At 38.9% G+C, this 21,984-nt stretch overlaps 1 protein-coding gene across 3 annotated transcripts in view; it reads right to left on the bottom strand.

The window, feature by feature from the left end:
- Positions 1-2,604: 2,604 nt before the first annotated feature.
- The window catches only part of TLN2 (talin 2), a 206,509-nt gene continuing 187,129 nt past the window's right edge, over positions 2,605-21,984 (bottom strand). For all 3 annotated transcript variants that reach the window (XM_074917751.1, XM_074917749.1, XM_074917748.1), the window contains 5 exons: positions 15,810-15,935; positions 12,485-12,547; positions 12,207-12,389; positions 7,648-7,773; positions 2,605-6,792 (listed from right to left, as the gene is read on the bottom strand). In XM_074917751.1, the coding sequence (XP_074773852.1) occupies positions 6,664-6,792; positions 7,648-7,773; positions 12,207-12,389; positions 12,485-12,547; positions 15,810-15,935 (627 nt within the window). In that variant the 3' untranslated portion in view covers positions 2,605-6,663. The remainder of the gene's footprint in view (positions 6,793-7,647; positions 7,774-12,206; positions 12,390-12,484; positions 12,548-15,809; positions 15,936-21,984) is intronic.

The following is a 21,984-nucleotide window of genomic DNA, read 5'->3' as shown; positions in this document are numbered from 1 at the left end:
GATAAACTGGGGCATAAATACCTTTTCTGTTTCAGAAGCAAGGCTGATAAAAGTATTACCTTGTCGTAGTACATCCTTAATAAAATATTTATTGGAATTATATTGGAAAATGTACAAGACACTACAAACACGTATTTACAATACACTCACTGCCCCATAATCTGACCACTCTTTCCAAGATTTAATCAGGTCAATAGTTCAGTGAGTTATGTTCAAATAAATATTTTAATCAATAACTTAGAATATACAATGCAATTTGAATGCAAAGATCAACTATAATGCAGGAAGAAACCTCTATATTAACCTTTTTACTTGGTCAACTGCACCTTACAAATTACAAACAGCCACAAAGACAACTGATTCTGAACCATATTCAGAGAAGATGGAGCATAGTACAGGCAACTATTCTAAACCAAAAGGATTATACCAACGGCCTTGAAAGCACTGAATATTGTGGGATTGAAGATTCCAGCCAGTATTAAATTCAGCATTTTATGAGCAAGAACTGTATTAAGGAAATAGCCAGCAACCTTTTTGCACTGTCCTAATGCAATTATCTTTTCCACAGACTTCTAAATGCTTCTGAGACTGCTAAATTAACATTTGATTCAGTACCATGAATGAATTTTAATCCTCAAAAGTTCTGAACTTAATGTTCCATGTATATTTTTGATAAAGAGATTTTTACTTTATAGCAATACCAGTTATGAGTAAACATGCTAAAAGAAACCCTCTTCAGCTGGGATAAACCCTCACAGTGGACATTTTAGGATGCTAAGAAGGCACCAGCCCCTACTATACATTTTTAAGATTAAAAAAATATGTAAAGAAAATGACCAGTAGGGAAATAAAATCACATCTGTTATACAGGCTTTACATTATCCAAATCAGACATGGATAAACCCCATATACTAGTATTTCTCCTGCCACACTACACATAACTGACTGACCTGCACTGGCGGAAAACTTAGTGTATATATTGTTAAAAGATGGTTGAGGAAGAAAGAGTCCAGCTCAGAACAAAAGAGGAAGGGGGAAGGAAAGGAACTTGTAAAGAAAAATAAAGTCAAAAGGGACCCAAACATGTGAAACATTGTGAATTAGTTTTCAGGTCTGTAGGCATTACTGTACAAGCACAAAGAATTAACTTCTGTAGAGTCTCTAAACTAGTGCCTAGAGTGTTTTCAGTAGATTAAAATTGTGCTGCACTGAAAATAAGGACAGCAAACTTGCCAAATGCTTTTTTCTAGTAGTTTAAAATAACTATTTAAAAATATTTCAATAGATATTAAAAAATATTTTAGCCTAAACCATGCCTAGGGCCTCTACTGCCCCCATTTAAATACTCAGCTAACTAACCCTAAAAGAGGAGCTTCTGCAATCTTGTTTGTGTCATGGAGAGTACATGGAAGAAGACTACCATATAATCAGGGGCATGCCATACACATCTGGTGATGGATCCACTCCACCAGCACACGGAATGCCAGGAAGAGCCCCCTTTGACATGAACGCAGTTGTGCCAGAAGCAGCCCCTGCTGGTAGCAACATCAAACGAGTTGTAACGGATCAGTGTCACGATTTCTGGCATAGATATCATATGGAGAATTGAAGTAGCCTAACTGTATGTGTATGCACAGAGCTATACATGACATGGGAAAATGTTGAAAGAAACCGAAGTCGTAACATCTGTGTAAGTAAAACTAGCCTTCCCCCCCCAAAACACAACACCAAGCATCCAACACCCTTGAATAACTGGTGTTTGACTTTTGTATATATTTATGTGTGGTTAACATGCTTTATTTTAAGGATATTGAACAGTCACTGGCATATCGCAAAGGAAGGCTGCATAGTTTTGCCTATGTGGCAGAGCTTTAAATAGAACATTCTCACTGTCACCTGGGAATTCTGCCTTTTCCCAGCCTTGGAGATAGATACAGCTTTTGCTTAAGCAGCAAAGTGATCCTTCGCATGACAACCAGTGCAACACAAGTCACAGGTACCTACATGAGGGAAGGGCTTGTTGTTGTTGAAGACAAAAATAATTTACCTTACTTATTTTTATGGCCAGATAAATACTGTACATAATGGTGTGGAGGCATGACTATAAACTTCTCTGTGCTTTTCTTGGGGTTAAAACTTTAACAGGGAGGCAAGATGTTAAAATGAGAGTTCAACCCCCTAGAAACTCCAGCATAAAACTACAAAACTGTCTTGAACAGAAGGTTCTTCCACTGCAACAAAGTGTACTAATTTTAAACAGAAGTCTCTTCTGCTTTGTTATTTTTAAAAGGTTAAAAAAGTGACAAAATGGCACTTTTTGTACCTTGATAAATGACAGATAATAATCTTCAGGCAAAATGAATCATGTTGTCAGACATGACCTGTCATGGGGGTAATATTTCCATGCTCTAGGACACAGGGTTGCTTCAGCCTGCGCCTTGAACAGGGCCACGTCTAGTTTAGATTCATTCTCTTAAATTTCTCTGGCGCTGAAACATTACAGCCCAGAACTTTTCTGCAGTATCTGCTTTATGCAGCAGCTAAGCAGATTACAGGACCTGGCACAACCTTACCGTGCCTTCTGGAGACCGCTCTATAGCAGCGGGCTGGGAACAGCAACACACAAAGTTCAGCACTGTCCAGTCTGTTGACTCCAACTAGGAAGTATCAGATTCAGGGGCCTGATCTGATACGAGGCAGTTGACTCAGGGGATAATCTGCCAGAATTATTGAAACTACCAGCTATTGAAGACATGAATGCTGCTTGTGTTTCGCCTCAGTGCCAGGCCCTCCTGCCCAGCGCTGACTGCAGCAGCGTGAGCTGGGCACCGCACCCTGCGAGCCCTGAGCACTGTGAGGACAGGAGGATGGATGATGCTGCCTGGGCTGAAGTGCACCCGCGTGGCTCTGCCCAGTGCTGTGTGCACTTAGCAACCTCCGCTCACAGATCTCCACGTCACTCCCCACTGACCCACGCGCCGTGCCCAAGCACGGGTTCACATGTTAAAAGAAGAGCAGCTCACAAGCCAGATCCAGTCTGTGCCTCTGTCGACCTCTTAACTGATATATCCGACTTCACCGCAGGTACTATGGTCAGGCAAAACAGCAACTTGTAACAGACTTGTAACTTGTATGACCAAACAGTTTCTGCATTCAGCATCATAAACTTTGTGCCACAGACACTTGTTCCATTAACATGAACAACACGATAGGTGTGATGTATACTACTGTGAATATGGAAAAGTAGGTTTCTGGAATCATGACAGTTATCGGCAGGTAACTCTCTGTTAATCCTGATAGAGTATAAAGCACACACACAGAAAGTCCAAACTCAGAGATTAAAAAAAATGTAGGGACGATAAATGTAGTGACGGCACATGCCATACTCCTGGGGTGAGTATCTTATCAGTTTGGACTGCTTAAAAGCAAAACTGCTCATGAGCTAAACATACTTACATTGAGGAGGCTTCTGGACTATCCCTTCATTAGGAATTAAGTAATGAAGATGCAGAAAATCAAAAGGAAAGGGACAGATGAAACAAAGTCTAATGTTCAATTTTTGTTTTCAAAACTTTTCTTACTTTGAGGCTTCTGATGTAGAAATATTTAGACAAATGATAAAATGTTCAACTTTCTGAATAGCTGGGGAAACAACACTAGACTATTTGTACACAAACAACTTTGAGGCATTTTGCTTTTAATTTGCATACAATTCCTTAAAGTGAATTCCACATGAAGAAGGGTGAGATACAACAGAGCTCATTTCATTTCACAAATTAACAGAACAAAGTAAACATCTGTCCTTCTTATTAACTAGCTTTTGTCTCTTACTGCAACTTGTCACTCCCTGCTGCAAGTCTCCATGTCAGATAAATGCATGGACTAGTTCCAAACTCCACAGACATTCACATGTGGACTTCAGTGGTACTGCAAATTGTAACAGCAAAAAAAAATTGAAAGACTTTAGATGAGATTATAGTCTCTTAATGCTTCCAAATGAAGACCCAAAATTCACAGTAAAAAAAGACTTCAGTTCCTCAGCTCAGCTACTCATCTTACTGTGGTTCCTCTCTGGAGCACACAGCTAAGGAGAAAAAAGAACAGTACTTTCTGTCAAATGAGAGGGGGCATTAAATCAGATATAGAGAGGTCTCAAAATAACTGTGCTAAAATGGACTTCCCAAACAAATTTAGCTGGAACACAATTTGAGCATGCTCTTTCCTTCTACACGCTGATAAAGTTTTCTAGCTATACAATTTCCATACGTAGTTGCCTTTGACCGGTCTTTTGGCTTCTTTCAAACTGGCAAATACCATCCTGATCAAAATATATTACAACAGTTTATCCTACAATAAAATACTGGCATGGTGCTAAGGACAGCATATCTTTCTTCATGCTTTAATGAGACCAAATACGTTAAACATAGGTTGAAAGGGAAGCAGTAACAAATCTGTATCGCAGATCTTTCTGAAAAATTGATGGGAATGTGAGGCTATCCAGGTAAAAAAAATAAAGAGAGCCATAAGCTGCAAAGTTGTTGAACCTACCAGCACCAGCAGAAAATCCCTATCACAAGAGCGGTCTTTATTTAGGTCTTATAGCAATAAACACCAATTTAGCCTCCTGCCTAAAAATTTACAGGAAGCCTTTTTTTTGGTGTAGGAATTCTTAACATTGAGATTCTGTGACACTGCTCACAGAGCTGCATGAAAAAAAGGTCAAATCAGTTGTGCTGAAGTGGAAAATTACAGAACTTGGAATTGCATGTCTCTGATAGTAAGGGTTTGCATATGCACAGAAGCCTACACATCACTTCTGTTGGTGCTAGTGATTCCATTTGGGATTTTCCAATTTTTCTCTCCTGATTGTGGATTCTCCAGCAACTCTACTGAGTCTGAAATGTGTCAGTACCAGAGAAGAGACTCTAACAATAAAAATCTTTGTACACTTTAATATTTATTAATTCTCTAGTAATTTTTTGCTATATATTTAACACTAGTGTGACAAAATTCCTGGTAATTATATCTCATGCAGGTAACTTAAATGAGGAGTTAGCACTATCTAAACTGGTAAACCCACAACTAGCAGGGTTACTGTTGAGTCTACAAGACAAGTATTTCTGCAACAATGACAACTAGGTGGGTATGTGTGTAACGTAACAGGCTCAGCTGAATGTACCTGGCAGGTATCTAAATGGCAGCACAGCCTTCAGAAGGACTGGAGTGGCAACATCCTTTGACCTAAATAGACTTGACATTATTGTTTAAGAGGGCTTGACTGGAGTTGGAGGCATGTTGGAAATTGTTATGAGAGATGGTGTTTCTGTAGCTAGTCAAATAGTTAAGCTTTTTTTAGTTAAAGTTTCTGTGATTTGTGTTCTTTCTTTGATAGGGTAAAATGTGTTACTCTACCCATACTGCTACTGTTTAGGTCACAACAGAGATACTGAGAGCATACTGTACCTTACTGCAGCTGAAGACAAAGACAGCTGACAGATTGCTGCTATTCCTTCTCTGCAATTCCTTGGGGAGTACACTTTTGTCAATACCAACTATGAAAAGAAACTCCCTAGAGTCCAGATTTTTAAAAAATATATTACAGGAAAAGTGTACTTGTAAATCACTTCTCCTACAATACCCACAGGTTTCAAAACAAAATAATTATAAATGAAATTATTAAAAGAATAACAAGAGTTGTGATAGTCTTTTGTTGTACTGGGCATTTCCCTTTTTTAACTAACATACATTCTAACAGAAATCCCACAGTACAAACCAGAAAACTTCAATTAAAAAACAAAATGCAAACTATTCAGTCCAATGTTAGAGCATGTGTATGTGTGTATAATACTGTAAAAGTAGTCACACATTAGAGGTATATAATTGAAACAGCATTTTCCTTCATGAACCTGCTATTATTGAGGCAGTGACAAGGTTTCAATTTCTTTGTTTTCTGAGCTCTTTACAGAATGGCGATTGCCACATTTTGTAAACCTAAATACTGTACAAGCAGGAGCTTGTTTGTATCAGGTAAGGAGTAATACTACTAGTGCAAACTGGTGCAGAGACAATTCCTCCAGTTTTGGGGTGAACCAGCTATATAACACTGAGAGAGGACAGGCATCTTCTTCAAACCCACACTCATGCGTGTTTCTCTACTCAGACATACATCCTTCTCCACCTTGGTCTTCTTTTTACAAGGGTAGTTGGGGGAGAACCACCAGCTCATGCGATATTTATCATATGAAAGATTTCTTGACTGTTTTCCTATTGATATTATGAATGTTTTATAACAAGTCAAGGAACGATAAATACCTCAAGCATCAGGAAAGTGACAATAATACTGACTTAGTATCTTTAGTAAAAAGTAAAATATTCTCTCCTGAGATATAAGTCAAGGAAGGAACAGGAATGATGAACCTAACACTGTACCATTATTTGATCATCATGCACCTCAGCTGACCAGATGAGAAAGAACAAGTGTTTATTGCCCTCTGCTCATCCAACGCTATGACAGGCAGTTTATTTAGGCAAGTGCTTGGCATACCAGAATGTTGTCAGAGCAGTTCTCACTGTACTGTCCCCCTTTAGCTTATTTCTTTGAAAGAAAAGGAAAAAAAAAAAAAAAAGAAGAAAAAAAAGAAAAAAAAAGAAAATCTCAGCAGGTTAACCCTCATCTTCTCTTAGCTCTGTGGGTAGAAATTTATATTGTTGTTGGCGGATCTGAGCCAGTTTTTTCCTTGCCTCTTCCAGCTCTCTTTCCTTCTTCAGCATTTCTTCTTGGGCAGCAATAATCTAGAAAACAGAAGCATGAATTATGACAGCAAGGAATACTGTCTGTAAAACAGGTTCCAGGACTATGCCATTGGGAACAGTACTGTATTCCCACTTGTTTCTTAAAGAGTTTTACCATACATCCATGATGGATTTTATAGTGCTGTGCTCCCCTAACATTCATCAGGGTGAGGGGTTAGCACATGTAGAATAAGCACCATGTCTTAACAAAGTTTGAGTGACCGTCAAATTGAACACTCATTACTGCAGGTACCCACAGTATTTTCCTGCAACTCAAAATGCCAAAGGAAAAAGGACAGTACTACAAATATGCAGAAATGATAAATATCAGTATCTTTTAAGTAGTGACCACAGTATATATTGTTTCTCATTTGTAACGGTGAATACAAATGTTGGTACAACCTCAAAGATTTGGAATATATTTTTAAACGTTGTTATTATTTCCCCTTATTTATTACGGTCGCAGTAACAAAATGTCATCAGTTCGTATCTCTCACTCTCTATTTCTTTTGATTAGATACACACAAACTAGTGTTCCATTAAGATTTGGGAATATTTAAAGCACATAAGAGAAGTTTGAAAAGAACCATTAACTTAATCAGCACAAAAATAAAATATATTGGACAACGGTAACTGTTATTATGGTAAATGCTCAATGAAGAAGTGTAGACATCTTACAGCATTATCACTTTGCTGTTAGGTCAGTGGCTACCTAACAGTGCGGCACCAAGTAATTTATCATAGATTTCTACATAGATTTGTCCAGCCTGCAATGCAGCAGATGGACATCGTAACATTATGATACATTCCTGTGATAGTTTTTCTCTGCTTTACTTCTTGCGTGATTGTACCAACCTGAGCAATGCCACCCACAAACTTTGTTTTGACCACAACATCATCATCCTCTGCTTTCCCAAATGCTGCTTTTTGGGCTGCTCTGACAAGATTGTCTGATGCTCGCTTGACAGCATTTCCTGCAGCCTTTGAAAAAGACAAAAGCAATTTATTAATAACAAAGATGCATAACTAACAAGGATTCATCTGAGCATCAAAACTAAAACGTCTTTGCTTGCCTACACAGAATAAGTGTGTTTTGGTTTGGTTTTCCCAGTGAAGCAAGTTAATCTTTCAAAATCAGTGGTACAATTCCTTTATTTAAGAAGTTGGCAAAGTCACAAATGAGATTTTTTTTTGCTACAGTTTGAAATAAAACAGTGGATGAAATTGCAACTTATGTTATGCACAATACTGATCAGATATTTTTTTTAGGAATAAGTACAGAAAATGAAAGCTAGCGTATAAAGAAACATTTTAAGGCAATAGAGTTTTTAAATTAATGGACATTCATCAGGGCAAATTAGCCACTTACATAGCCATGATTGTCTCACATTTAAACTTTTATTTCCTTAAAAATTCTCAGATTTCTAAAGATAAACAAACACTTGTAATACCTATTTTGTTGTCTAAACTGAGTAGTGTCAGCAATTGTGCATCAAAAAGTAAAAGGTAACTAAGGTACCTGCATTCTAACACTGGCAGAGCTATCTCTGTTACACTAGAATACACAGTGGCAGTAGAGTCCACACTGCATGCTCAGTAATGACCGTGTCCACAGGCACTGGTTTAATGGATACAGAGGAGTATACCAGGGGAGTGGCTTTGGAATCTCCCACTGTGATCCCCATGGAGAAGAAGAGAAGAGTCCTTGTGGCAAACAAAATGAAAACCTCTCTTCTATGAATGCTAGAAGATGGAGCTGGCACCTTCTTTTTTAAGCACTGAGGTCTTGAAGACCACTGGCTAGGAAATACCCTGTGCAGACAGGTGATGGTAGTACAGAGGTCAGCATTGTAGGATCTGGCACTGAGTTTGCTGCAGTGTACTAAGTGTTGGTGAAAGTGGTGGAAAGCTGGCTCTGGGAGAAGAATGGTCCATGGTTTAATGGGTACTGCACATGGAGGTGTAAGTGAGATCTTTCCTGTACCACTGGTGGGCCTTTAAATTTGTGTGTCCCAGGTAAGTCTTATGTCTGATATTTTGTATTTCAAATTGGTTGATACACCAAAATTTGACCTATGCCTCCTTCTTGGCTCTTACTGGAATCCTCTTCCTTTCCATCTCTTATCTATTCATCAATGTCATGATAGAGGCAGGAAAAGAAACTTTTGGTCTGATGTGGATTTAGTGCTAAGAGAGGTCATGGTTACTCATTCTGAGGGACTGACTGGGGGACATAGCTATATGTTTTCTATCCATACAAATAGTGAAAGGTGGGCCCTCAGATGTATTTCATGTGCTTTAGCAAAGAGATAACTTTAGAGAGTGGGACCAAACACCATTCAAAGATATTTCCACCTCCTGAACAAGAGGAACACCTATATCACCTGTTACCATAGGTAAGTCTTTAGTCCACAGTGGAGTGCTATGGAGAGATATCTTATGTAATTGTGAAGAATTCACCTGAGATACCAGAAGCAATGTGTAATGAACACTCCTGCAATAACATAGACTGTTACTATGTTATAATTAAACATTAATTATACAAATAAACATTACTTTGTACCAGATACTCTCAAGAGCAACTGAATACTTCATGAAGAGAAGGATGTGAATGGTTAGGTCTTGCTAGAACCCCTGCATTGCAAAGGTGGCTATCCTGTGAATAACATTTGAGACCTGTGTGCTACAGGAGCGGATCTGCATGTCATTCAGCTATTGGTACTGTGTGGGTTTAAACCAGCAGAAGCAGGTTGGAACAGATGTAGGTACAGCTGTCCTAGCTTAATCTACTGCCCAAGAAGTGTTAATTAGACTCTGAAAGTTTACATGTGGTCAAGGAGGACTGGCTAAATTAAGAGGGGAAAACCACTAAGGATTACTAAACATACGGAATCTGCATCTGGCTTGGGAAGTTCCCAAGCTGAAAATGCTCAGAAGCCAAGAACATAGTAGAGAATAGTATCACACATGCTTACCCAGTTCTTACTTGCTTCTCTACGCATTTCCTAGTGGCCACTGCTGGAATCAGGATACACGTGGGGCTTAATGAACTTTTCATCTGATCCAGTAAGGCTGTTCTTGTATTAAACCCTAAACCCTAGTATCTAACAGCAAATCAGTGAACACCACCAGTAGACAACATTAATACTTTTACAATGTGCAGAAAAAGTGTAGGTATTTGCAGTGTTGTAACAGTCAGTGAGAGAGAACAGCAGAGCTCTCTGTCCCGTGGTTCCCGATGTCCCCAGAGGTCATGTCATGTGTGCTGAGAACACATTCCCACACAGGCTGCTGGCCAAGACAGCCCGCTCTGACGTGCTGGAGACACAGCGGCACTAGGAGGGGAAGCCACATGGACCAGCTCTGAACCCGCCTTCCACCTCCCCCCAGTCCTATTCCATATTTCCAGCTTCATCTCCCTTTCAACCTAACTCTCACCCCACCTGAAATGACCCAAGGACAAATAATTCGAAATTTGCTCTGCTCAGTCTGAAGTTCATCCAAAGAGAACAGAAACATTTCCATTTGTTTCATTAAGTTTTGGAACAGACTCTGTAGCAGTGCATTCCAAGTCTGCATTCATGGGAAATGCAGTTCAGATGTCTTCTCCCAGAGCATGCATTTGTTTGTGGGGTAGGAAAGAGAAAGCCAATACACTCAAACTCCTCAACCTAACCTATCAACTGAAGCTGTGTGAAAACATTTGTACTGGGGGTAAAGCCAGCTGAAAAGCCTCAGTAGTTCTGGCAAATCCACCAGTAAAAATATTTAGTAGACATCAACTCACTGGTTTTGCTATGATAAAGGACATTATTTCCAAGTGCAAACTGCTTTTCCCTTCATTTTTCATTTTGGAACTAACATGAAGCTTGATAAAGTGGCAAAGTTCAACTTCAATCCATGCTTGGGCGCGTTTCCTTCACATTCCTTTCCAACTATTCACATTTGTTATCTATTTAATAATAGTTGCCTATAGTGACTGAGTGCCCTGAATTTCCTGGCAGAGCTCAGAAAACAGTCTCTAGTACTTTATTTTGTTCCTGTTTCTACTGTTTGGTCTGCATTTGAAATTCCTGCAGACCCATCCTGGCATTTGATGTTAAATTGCAGGTTGCATTACAGTCAGAACTTTCTTACAGTTACTTATACCTCCCCCACAGACCCTTAACAAAGTCAATCCATACAAATCCACTATAAAGCACTAAACCCATCTCATCCCTAGGTATAACACTGACATGCTGCTGATTTTTATAGAAACAAACACATTGTTCATACACTTACACATTTTTTCTTCCTGAATATTGTACCCATTTTTTATGCTTTGAAAAATCTGATGACATCAATTTCCTTGCTCAGACAGATACTTAGTTGTATGTATTTCTGTTGAACTTGATTCTACCTATCCATACATGTACTGTTATACTGCATGTCCATTAGTAGCATCCGTGTAAATAAGAGGAAAAGGGGAAATTTCACTATTGCCCAAGATACTCCACGTTGATGGCATGAAAAAAAAGGAGCTGAAATAGTTCCTACATTCCAGGCTAAGCCTGCAGGACAGGCTGTATGAGAAGGCTGTAGCCATTTTTAAAATGAACACCCTTCAACAAAATTCTGGAGACATTAGATTTTGCCCATCATAACAGAGTGTTAATTCAGTAATAGTTCAGAGAAGCTCAACATGAAGTGGGTGTGTAATGTAAAAGGGAACCAGTTTCCTACAGAAAAGTTAAATCAGACGATGTTGTATCAGCTTCTGTTCTTGTTTTTGTCTGACAATGATTCTCCATTTTAGAAATGTTCCTACAGTTACTGTAGGAATGTAACCTACAGTTACTGTCTCTTGACCTCAGAAACAAAGGAAAATTGGCCATAACCCAGGCTGGCACTTAGGTGAGTACTTTGCAGAACATATGCAATAATCTTGCAGAGGTCAGGAGGATACTCAAGTGCAACCAAATTAAGCGTGCTTACCTGTTTGCAAGCTCAGTGGGAGTCTAACTGAATGCAGAAATAATTGCAGAGAAACCAAGTATACTCAGTCACTATAAAAATGCATGTAGTAAACATTCTCAGCTCATGTATTCCTGTGGCTTATTATGAATATAAATCTATCAATATTGCACCTAAGCCAAGGCTTGGCACAGGCCAGTCAGCATTTACATCTCTAACATCTCTTAAAAAAGAATAAAACAAGCAGTGAAGTGAGCTTTATCTACTGCTGAATAATGACAAATGCAGTCACATCATCCTTGATGAATGAAAGTGCCCCAGAATCCCACAAGGAAGAAAAACTGAACAGGATTCTGAAAATTCAAGAAACTGCTCTTAAAATTTGGGGTTTGTTGATGCAGTGCTAAAGCAGGGTTTACATAGCACTACTATGGGTTTTCAGTAATTAAGAACACAAATACCTGTAGCCTCCTCATGGCTTCAGAGTCATGATCAGCCTTCACTTTGCAAGCCACAAGCAACTGTGCTGTAGAAGCTGCCACTTGCTTGGCAGATGAGATGAGCTTCTCCTCACTAGCATGGCCTTGTACTGAGGCATTAGCGGCTTCACAGAGATTGCTGGTTGCAGCTGCCACCATTCGGGCCTGGGAGACAGTAAAAAAAAGTCACTGTATATTCTCACATGATATTATTTCTTCAGAGAAGGTGCTAGTTTTCCTTAAGAGAAGTAGTTACTCACAGCAGAAATAAGTCCCTGAGACCACTGTCCATCATCAGCTGCATTTGCAGGGATTGCTCCAACCTGTAAAAACAGTTCAGAGATGGCTTACAATGAAACAGAAAATACAGCTGCTTCGTAATCCATGTAAAAAGGAGACAGTTGCACCTGTGACTGTGCCCGGCACATACAGGAGCAGAAAATTCAACTGAAAGTTAGTTGTGTGTTGTGCTTCCAGCATGCATCTGCCTGCTCATGTAGTGTCCAACTTCCTATGCTGCTTGAATCGCCCTGTCCATGAAACGTGTAGAAGTCCCAGAGTAATGACTGTTGCAGCCAAGACTTTGGCCTAAGCACCAGCTGAAGCAGTAGTTACTATCTCCTGGCTTTTAAAACAACTTATTTCTGTCTCCACAATACATTTGGATTTAAATAATTCCTGAATCTCTTCTGATTCTGGCACTATGGGAAGGTACAAACCAGAAAGCTCCATAGGGAAGATCTTTAACTGTCTTCTTGCCTAATAATGGCATTTGAGGAAAGCAGGTCCATCAGCTGAAGCGTTCATGGCATCAGCAGTACGGTAACAACCAGGAGACAGTTTTCTTTGCAGGTCAGATGAAAGTAATGAAACAGAATTCTACAGTTGATTGCCAGCCCAGTCTGGGAGTTTTTGCAAGAGAAGCTGGAAGATGTGAAGTGTAAACATGGTTCAGAAAAGTGTAAACATGGTCCAGAAACTTACTGTATTTTAAACAGGGGAACAGGGATTCATGCATAATGAAGATCCCAGAGATTGGAATTGAATCTTTATGTGAAGCATCAACATAAACAGAAGATGTGTTCTCTCATAGCTGTGATGACACTTCTGTATAACTGAGAAATCAGTTATAGAAAAGAATACTCTAGGTCCCCGAATTCTTTAGGTTTCAAGGTTTTTTTCCCTCATCATCCCCAGAAAATGTATTTTAAGTAGACCACAGATGTAGGACTGTAGTTAGTGGTATCTGAATTCTGTGTGTGTGCGTCCATGTGTGAGTGAATGGGGGGGGGGGGGGGGGGGGGGTGTGATGTGAAAGAAGATAGATCAGATCCAACTTCCTAGACTTCATCTATACTGCAGAAATGGAAATGGATGACTCGCATCAAATTAATGATTTTGTAACAATTCAACAGGGGAAAACAGTTTAGCTTAAAATTTCTTTAACAAACTCTTCAGCTACAATATAGCACCAATTTGGTCTGTAAGATACCTTCACAGTCTTTACCAAGCAATGCTGGAAATTCATTTGGGACAAGAACATCCCTGGTTTGCATTCATCTGTGCAATTGGGTAAGAATTTCCCACTGCGTCCATATGAAAGAAAATGGTCAGTGAGGAATCTAAGCCAACGGTCAGTACCATTTACTGTTCAGTACTGAAGCGATGGATGTGGAGCAGATCAAACTTGTCCTTCCTGCCTACATGCCAGCCATGCTCTTATGGGAGGAATCCCTACCATATGCCTCAGAAGTTTTCCTACAAAAGCAAAACATTTCCCCCAATATCAAGAACAAAATCTTCCCACCAAGCAGGTTGGAGCCATTCACTATGGTTGGTCATTTTAGAAGGCAGCTCCTTGTACTTCTGGCTGACCTAGAGATACAGGCTATCACAGCAGTCAAAGGATACCCTATAGCAACAATTACCTAAGCATCAGTAATTAGTAAAGAAAGAAGGAAAACAGGTTACGGCTTCATTATTTCAGAAGTATCTTAATGGCTTTATTTATTTGTGAAAAGTACAATGAGAGGATGTGCCACAAACAACTCTGAAGTTTGGTGTTTCATGAAATTTTGATTTGATTGGGATTCATTTTTTTCCTTAAAGACCACAGTATTATTTGCAGATCCTCCAAGCAGGCAAGAAACTATCAGTAAAACCCATTTGCTGCAAAAAGTCCTGATCTTTCCGCAAGTTACTATAGAAGGGTGATGGAAAAATTCAGCAAAGCAGGCTGAACAGATCTGCTAATATGGCACTGTATTCGACACGTGTGTTTCTGTTAGAACAGCAAGCTACAGCTTTCTTCAAACAGACAGATTAAAGTGGGTTTAGCAAGTATCTGAACTTGGCTGGAATAGGATGCAGGTGCTGTCAGCCTAAATCTGAATGACGCAAATAGAAATGTATCCGTGGGAACAAAGCAGCCCAAACTACCTGAGGGAGATTCAGGGCTGGTACCAGGATAGAAATACATTCTGTATTATTCTGTATAACTTTACAGTAGTGGATGCTGAGGGAAGTAAAGCAAGCTGTATGTCACAATGAGACTAAATAAGAACAGGTCTTATCCTATAAAAGCAGACTGCACATAATCTAAGTGAAGCAGGTAAGTCAAAATTTTCTTTTTTTTTTGGACTGTCTCCACAGCCAGATTTTAATGGGTATTAACAATGTATTATTTTATGGATTACTGGTAGGTTCCACGACTAGAGCTTATGGTGGGTCTTTTCAAACAGTTACATCACTATTGTTCTGAAACAAGTGCTTTGTGCTCTTGCTGAAACTCAAAGCACAAGCTCCTCAGGAATCCTAGCTGAAGTAGACTGCATAGCACTTCTGTTACAGGATCCATGACACAGCCTGCTCAGAATAAAGAGTTAGATGAAATTGGAAACCATAACTATACAACAACAATGATCCTATAACAAATTGTTCTCACAGGCAACATATCTGATGTTCAGATTTTAAGTTTCAAAGTATATTAACTGGGGAGAAAAAAAGTGATGGATATGAAATGGAATTATAAAAACCTCAATCCTGACCAGACTAACAGGACACCACATGTCAGAAGCACTCTGTCTACTGGTCCCAACAGTAATTACACGCACTTCCACCTGAATGTACTGAATTTGCATGCAGGCCTGTGCCCCCATTGAAGACAACAAAACATTGAGGGCACAATTAGGGAGGCTGTTTGCTATTCTTGGTCTGGTGTGGTGGTGCGCACTGTGACATTTGTTTTTGGATGTCCAAGCTGTCTTGTGGGACTGTACATTACTAGCTTGAATCACAGATCTTCATGAAATGAAAAAAACCACAAACACAAAAACTCCCCACAGCTGAAACATCTGAAGAGCCAAACACTCGATTACACTTGTGAGGTTTAAAAAAACCTAATTGTGTTTTGTTAAACAGAACCAGGCCTGGGCCATGTATTGTGATGAGCAATGAAAAGACTTAAATTTTCATTAGTCGTTTCCAAGCTCCTTTCCGACTTTTTAACAGAGAACAGTTAAGAGAGTAGATTCAATTTTGATGCTTTCCCCACCCCTACTGTTGCTACTTGTCCTGTTTACCCACCTTTCCCTGTGCCACCAGTTCTCTCTGGGCTGCTGAAGCTGACTTCACGAGGGCACTGGTAGCAGCTGCAATGGATTTAGCTGCTTCCAGGATCTGTTCTTCAAAATCCAGAGTCTCATCTGCTTGCTATAACCAAGAAAGAACAATGTCACACATTATTCACCTGAAAACAGTTGTACTTTCAAGAACGAGGACATAAAACAAAGTGAGACAAGAAGATTTTGGAACACATCAGTAAATTCAGTAAGACCTACAACATAATTTTCTGCAAAGGTGTTTCATGTGGACTAAAGCTGGGAGTCAACATAAATGAATTTAAATATTAAATGGCGCCCTTGCGGCTGCTCACCTGTGAAACTGAGTATCACGCAAGATACTTAAAGAATCACCTTTGACTTTCTGATACATTACCTCCACTAGGGCTACTCAAAACTAGATTCAGAAGAGTGCAGGCCTGAAAAGAAACTGTTGGTTTTCCGTATCAAGATTATCTTTGTAGTGCTGTAATACTGGCTTTCAGGACTGCTAAACTAGGCAGAGCATTTTCTAAATACTTAAAGACTTAAAGCATTAAAAAAGAACAGTGATAAATGTATATTATCTCATTCACCTGTACTAAGAAATGTAACGCAGATACCAAGGAAGTGAACAGCTTTTGTTAAGAGCTGTCATTTCACAGAGAGCAGCATTTTGAAGCAGTCCAGTTTAGTCATCTTGGAGCTATGAAGTTCCAAAGGTCTGTCTGGAACACTTCAGTCATCCAAACGTGTCTTTCAACAAGCATGTGCAAATAGAGAGTTCCTAATGAGGTTTCTTGCTATTTAAAATGCAAATCTATTGTTCCATAAAACAACTTCCCTGGCTTTCTAATAATTTAAACAAATACTGAAAACATTCATCCATTTAAGCACACTTGCTAGCTTCTGAACAGTTAACAAAATAGATAAACAGTTACTGTCATTTTAAACAGAACCAGGCCTGGGCCATGTATTCTGATTGTTTTTTATACAAAATAAATGAACAGAATGTATTTTGTTTGTGATCAAATCACAAGCCTACCAGAATCCAATGCAGTATGACCAGTAGGGCTAGTGGATACAATACCAGAACAGACCACCTTGCGAGAGATGAAGCTTTTGAAATACAGGTTTCTTCCAACTTATGCAACCACAGCATTCTTGTGTCAAATAACTAAACACCAGCTAAGTGGGCTTCAAGTTAGAAAACCAGGCACTTAATTTACAAGTCTAAGCACATCCATGTAAATTTAAGTCAGATTTAGTTCTCCTGTTACTGCCATCTGATGACATACTAGCCAATTATAAAATAATGGTGAATAATTACAAATTATTACAAAATGGCCCATCAAGCAGTGCTCAGTCCTACAGTACATAACTGCCACACAACTAAAACAAAGTCCAGGAGATGAAAACATAGCATCCATAGACACCAGGAAAAATGAATGATCTGAAAATAAAAAATGCGGTGTAGATTAAGTTGTTTGGCACTTTAAAGTTTTTCTTGTCCTTTAGGAAAAGACACTTTGAATAGGAAAAGTATTTATCTTGTCTTGCTTTTGGGCTAATCCCATCAACTGAAGCATATGTCTTTGTAATAAAAGTATAAGAGATTGCTTTGTAAAGTGAGCAAGTCATGTTCCAACGTGAATTTTTAGTGATGTAACATCATAACCATTATTATATCTAAGTGGTGATCACACTGGTCCTGAATTTATGCAACAGGCCTCAAGTCTTCTTTATAAAACTCTTACTTCAATCACGACATCATAAAACCAAAGTGACTAAATGGAATTCAGTATAGTCACTATCAGATTTCATCATTAAAATAGATGTATTGTTAACTTTGATTTAAGTTGACTAATGACTTAAAGTGAAATATCAACCAAAGTACCACTGGATGATAGCCAATTTAACAGACTGTTCCTGCGCTTTCACATTTGTCCAAGGCTCCCTGTTATAGTTTTAGAATTTTCATTTCTGACACAACAAAACATATTATGTCTATTATTCTTTACATGTCAGCATTGCCAGGAACTCAAACTTCAGCAAGGGAGCATTTCAGTATCTGCTTTTTTATTATAAAGGAGGTGTCGTTCTTTAGTAAAGTCTAAGAAAATGCCCATGGCCAGACTCTGATCTACCAGGCAGCTGTATATATGCCAAAACGGTATTCCATTTGCAAAAAAACAGCCCCCAAAAAGAGGCTGAAGAAAAGTAGTCGTTTGAATTCATTTCAACATAGTGAGTGGACTAAGTATTGCATATAAGTGCTAAGAAAAAATTATTTCTTTCAGAGGGAATGCAGAGAGATCAAATCTTGCATTACTGACAATGCTATTGTACAATGGCTGGATTAACTTTGACTGTGGAGCAGCAGGTAAAGCTCAGCAGGAAAACAGATAGCTAAACTTAGTATCTCATTATATAACAGATTTCTCCTTGGCATCCCCCCCCCCTATACCAAATGAATTTCTTTCCAATTACACTGAAATTTTGTGGGTGGGGAGAAGAAACCACACCCTGAGTTTCTCAAACTTTCAAATCCTACATTTCCTGTAATATCATAACTTCTTTTATTTCTGGAAAAAAAGAAGAAAGTTTTCCACTGACAGATGATCCCTTCTGTGGAGACATTATTTTTGAAGCTGCCTTACACAGGACTCAAACTGTGGAACTTCTGTTGAGTTTTCATCTTTTCTAATAAATCCTTGTTTTCTGGTCCTTCCCTGCAGTTTTCCCTTCAGCATTCTCAGGTATGACATCTAAGGGCTGGATACTCATATTTGAAATGGGGAAGTAGGCACAATGCTCAGTCAGCACTGTGGGTATGTTTAACTGCCTGTAGTCTCCGAAGAGCATTCCTCAGCAATAAGGACACGTAGCAGTCCAAGACTGAATACAGCGAAATGCCCTACAAGAGAAGTAATTCTTCTACCCATTCCCTTTATTAAAAGAGTGTGTCCTGAACTGTCTTAAATTCACACTCATCACAACATGTGTCAGCTCACAGCCTTCATAAACAACTTTAGGAGCAGTGATGTGACACATGGCAGAAAATTCTACCTTGTAAGATTTTAGTCACTTGAGAGGGCTACTTGGATTTCTTTACAAAACCAGACCTATGAGACAAGTGATTAGCTTCTCCTTCCTCAAGTAGCCCCCATGAAGATCAGCATCTCTTTTTCCACACGCTGAAACTAATAAACTGTTATTGATTACATACGAGTATAAATGGATTGGAAAATGAAGTCACCAGAACAGACAAACCAAAATTGTTAGTCTGTAGCATGAAATATACTGAAAATGTTGACTGTACCATTAAAAAAAAAAATAAAAAAATTGAGATGATTCTGTACTGTATTTTAACCAGCTTTATATAGAATCTTCATTATTGTGGGTAGCATAAATAAAGTTAGGGTTAATAGGAGAACAAATAAGCTCCCAATCTCATTGGCAAACAGTATAAAAAAATTACAGAAGACAAACCATTTTATTTTGAGGCAGCTCTCATCTTCTGTTTCATAAAAAGAAAATCATTATAGGTAAGTTACTGCACTGAGCCATTGAAAACATAATAACTGTTTCAGTGAAAGTCAGTTCTTGGCACAGGTGCTGCTCACCGTCATAAAAGGCCCTACACAACTTAAAAGTCCCTCCAAGATCAACTTTACTGATAAAGGAGCCCTTGATGTACATATTTTACATCAGATTAGATTAGGAGTCTGCAGGAAGTCTTCTAAACCTGCTTGTAAGTGAATGTACTCCTTCATATTGCCTTCTACTACGTTAAAACCCCCGGAGACAGGGCAGGACACTGTAGGAATATGTTTGATATATAGTTGGATTAAATAACAACCTAATATATCAAACATATCACACAGAGTCCTGCAGAAAAAGGCATCCAGGTTTGATTCATCTTGGGAAAAAAAAGGACAAACTGCTGAAAGCTAACAGCAGGGAACTCTTATTGACTACTAAAGACACTTGTTTGAAGGCATAATCCTGCACTGAAGCATGGAGAGCATACCAACAGAGTAGAGCAGGTACAGCAATGCTCTTTGCTGTTGCACCTCATCTACTGCACCTTTTTCCTTAGAAGTGTTCTTTTTCCAGTATTAATGAAGCACGCAGTTTTTATTAGACAAAATGTTTTTCTTCTTCAAAAAATTACTAATTTTGGGGGGTTGTTACTTTACAGACAGTGGCATATTTGCATAACAGGAAGAATATGTGGCTGCATTGCAAGACACTTGACCCTCCAAAAATGGAGAACAGAAAAAAAGAGTCCATATTCAGAAAAAACTTAGTTGTATTTAAAGGAAATAGAAAAAACTTGCTTAATAAACAATTAAGATCTCATTGCTTCCCAGATCATTCCCCACCTTGAACACTGCAACGAGAACACTGAACAGGTTTTGTGTTACAGGGAGGAGTAACAAGACCTACTTAGGAGTCCTCAAAGTTGGAAGAAGCTTGCAAGATACAAGCTCAGAAGACAGACAGGTATTAACAGGGTATCAAGGGGGCAGCGGACTAGCGGACTAAGCATTTTAGGAGCACATTCACCAGTAGCCAAATGACCACGATTTAAAGCAAATGCAATATGTATCATACAATAAAACATGGGCAGCAGTTAGCAGATCAGTGTCCTACTAGCAATTGTTCTCTGGGATGATTCCCAGTAGTGGAAAATGAAGACCTCTCACTATTGGTATCAGTTTAAGACATCAAGGGGGTGTGATAGGTGCAAAAATATGAAAACAAGGAAAAGAAGAACTAAAAAAATCCAGAAGTATTAATAAATTAAGATAGTGGAACAAATGAGAAAAAACCCTACCTTCAACTACTGACTTTTTTATTTAGAAATAACTGGAACACACAAAGATGAAAATTTCAAGCCTAAATCAAATGACTCCCACTCCCTGCCCCAATAACAGAAGCTTACCCAAAAATAGAGTCAGCCACCAATTAATAATGACGAAGATGATGATTTCCTGCAGGCAGATTATTCTAAAATTACCAACTAAGGACTTCTCTGCAAGTTCACTTGATGCTGATTACTGTTACCCAAAGCAGGATATATTGGTCTAGGTGGACCAGTGGTCTGTTCCGTTGTAGAAGACAGCTACTATTCCTGCGTTTCATAGACTAAGCATAAGAAAAATCAATTGCATTACCTAGTCTGGGCATTCACACTACAACACTATGTACGTCGTCAAAGACGAGCATCAGAAAAAGAGAGAGAGCCTGTTCAAAGCAGGAAATCCTATTCTGGGAGGATAAAAGCTACAAGTCTTCGGCAGAAAAAGTGGTATGTGAGCCACTCTGTGATCTTCCTAGTACCTTTGATGTGTATTACAATCTATATTGTGAAAGGGATCAAACTTCTAAAAAAGGGTATAAAAGCTGTTTAAATCCCAAATCAAATAAATAAATACTTGGGTGAGTTTCAGTTTCAGAAAATGACAAATAAACAGACCAATAAATCACAGGCAGACTGGATACTCAAATTAACATGTTAAATGAGGAGCAGGTGTGAGATCTGTATTCACTGGGAAATTACAATGACCCTGGAGTGCCTTAGATGTTGGAAGGAAACTGCTCCACGGTTACTAGGCAACACACATATGCTATTGTGCAGTGATTGTATAGAAAAGGTGATGGAGGACTCTTCCTCTCCTCAGACTCAGCCTGTGTCCTCTGCCCTGTAGAATCTCATTATAAAGGACCATTTTTCTTTATAAACAAAATGGATGTACTTGTTAAAAAATGCAGGACAAAGAGCATTTCTTTTTCAAGAGCTAATTTATTCCCATCACTAAGCAGGGGGGTGGGGGTAGTCCTCAAAGAGTGAAGCTACCAAGAACTATTTCATGTGATGTTCCTGAATGACAAAATACCACCCTGCACCAAAAACAATCATCCAACACTGAATGTTCTTGAGGCCCTGCTTTTTAGAAAGACTTCTCATTAGCTTTACTTAGGAAACAGCTTTGCACCTACAAAGCAGCATAAACAGGGAAATAGATACACAGTCCTTTCCTGATGTCAATTACACAGCCAAAGAATGATTTTCATTTTAGAGAGATGCAATTCTAGGCAACATGGTAATTTCTTCCAAAACCTGCCTGTTATTCCATACTAGGCAAAAGGTA

The sequence above is a fragment of the Athene noctua genome, chromosome 13, assembly GCF_965140245.1.
Source record: "Athene noctua chromosome 13, bAthNoc1.hap1.1, whole genome shotgun sequence".
Classification (NCBI taxonomy): Eukaryota; Metazoa; Chordata; class Aves; order Strigiformes; family Strigidae; genus Athene; species Athene noctua.
This window is presented reverse-complemented; position numbering and strand designations above follow the sequence as displayed.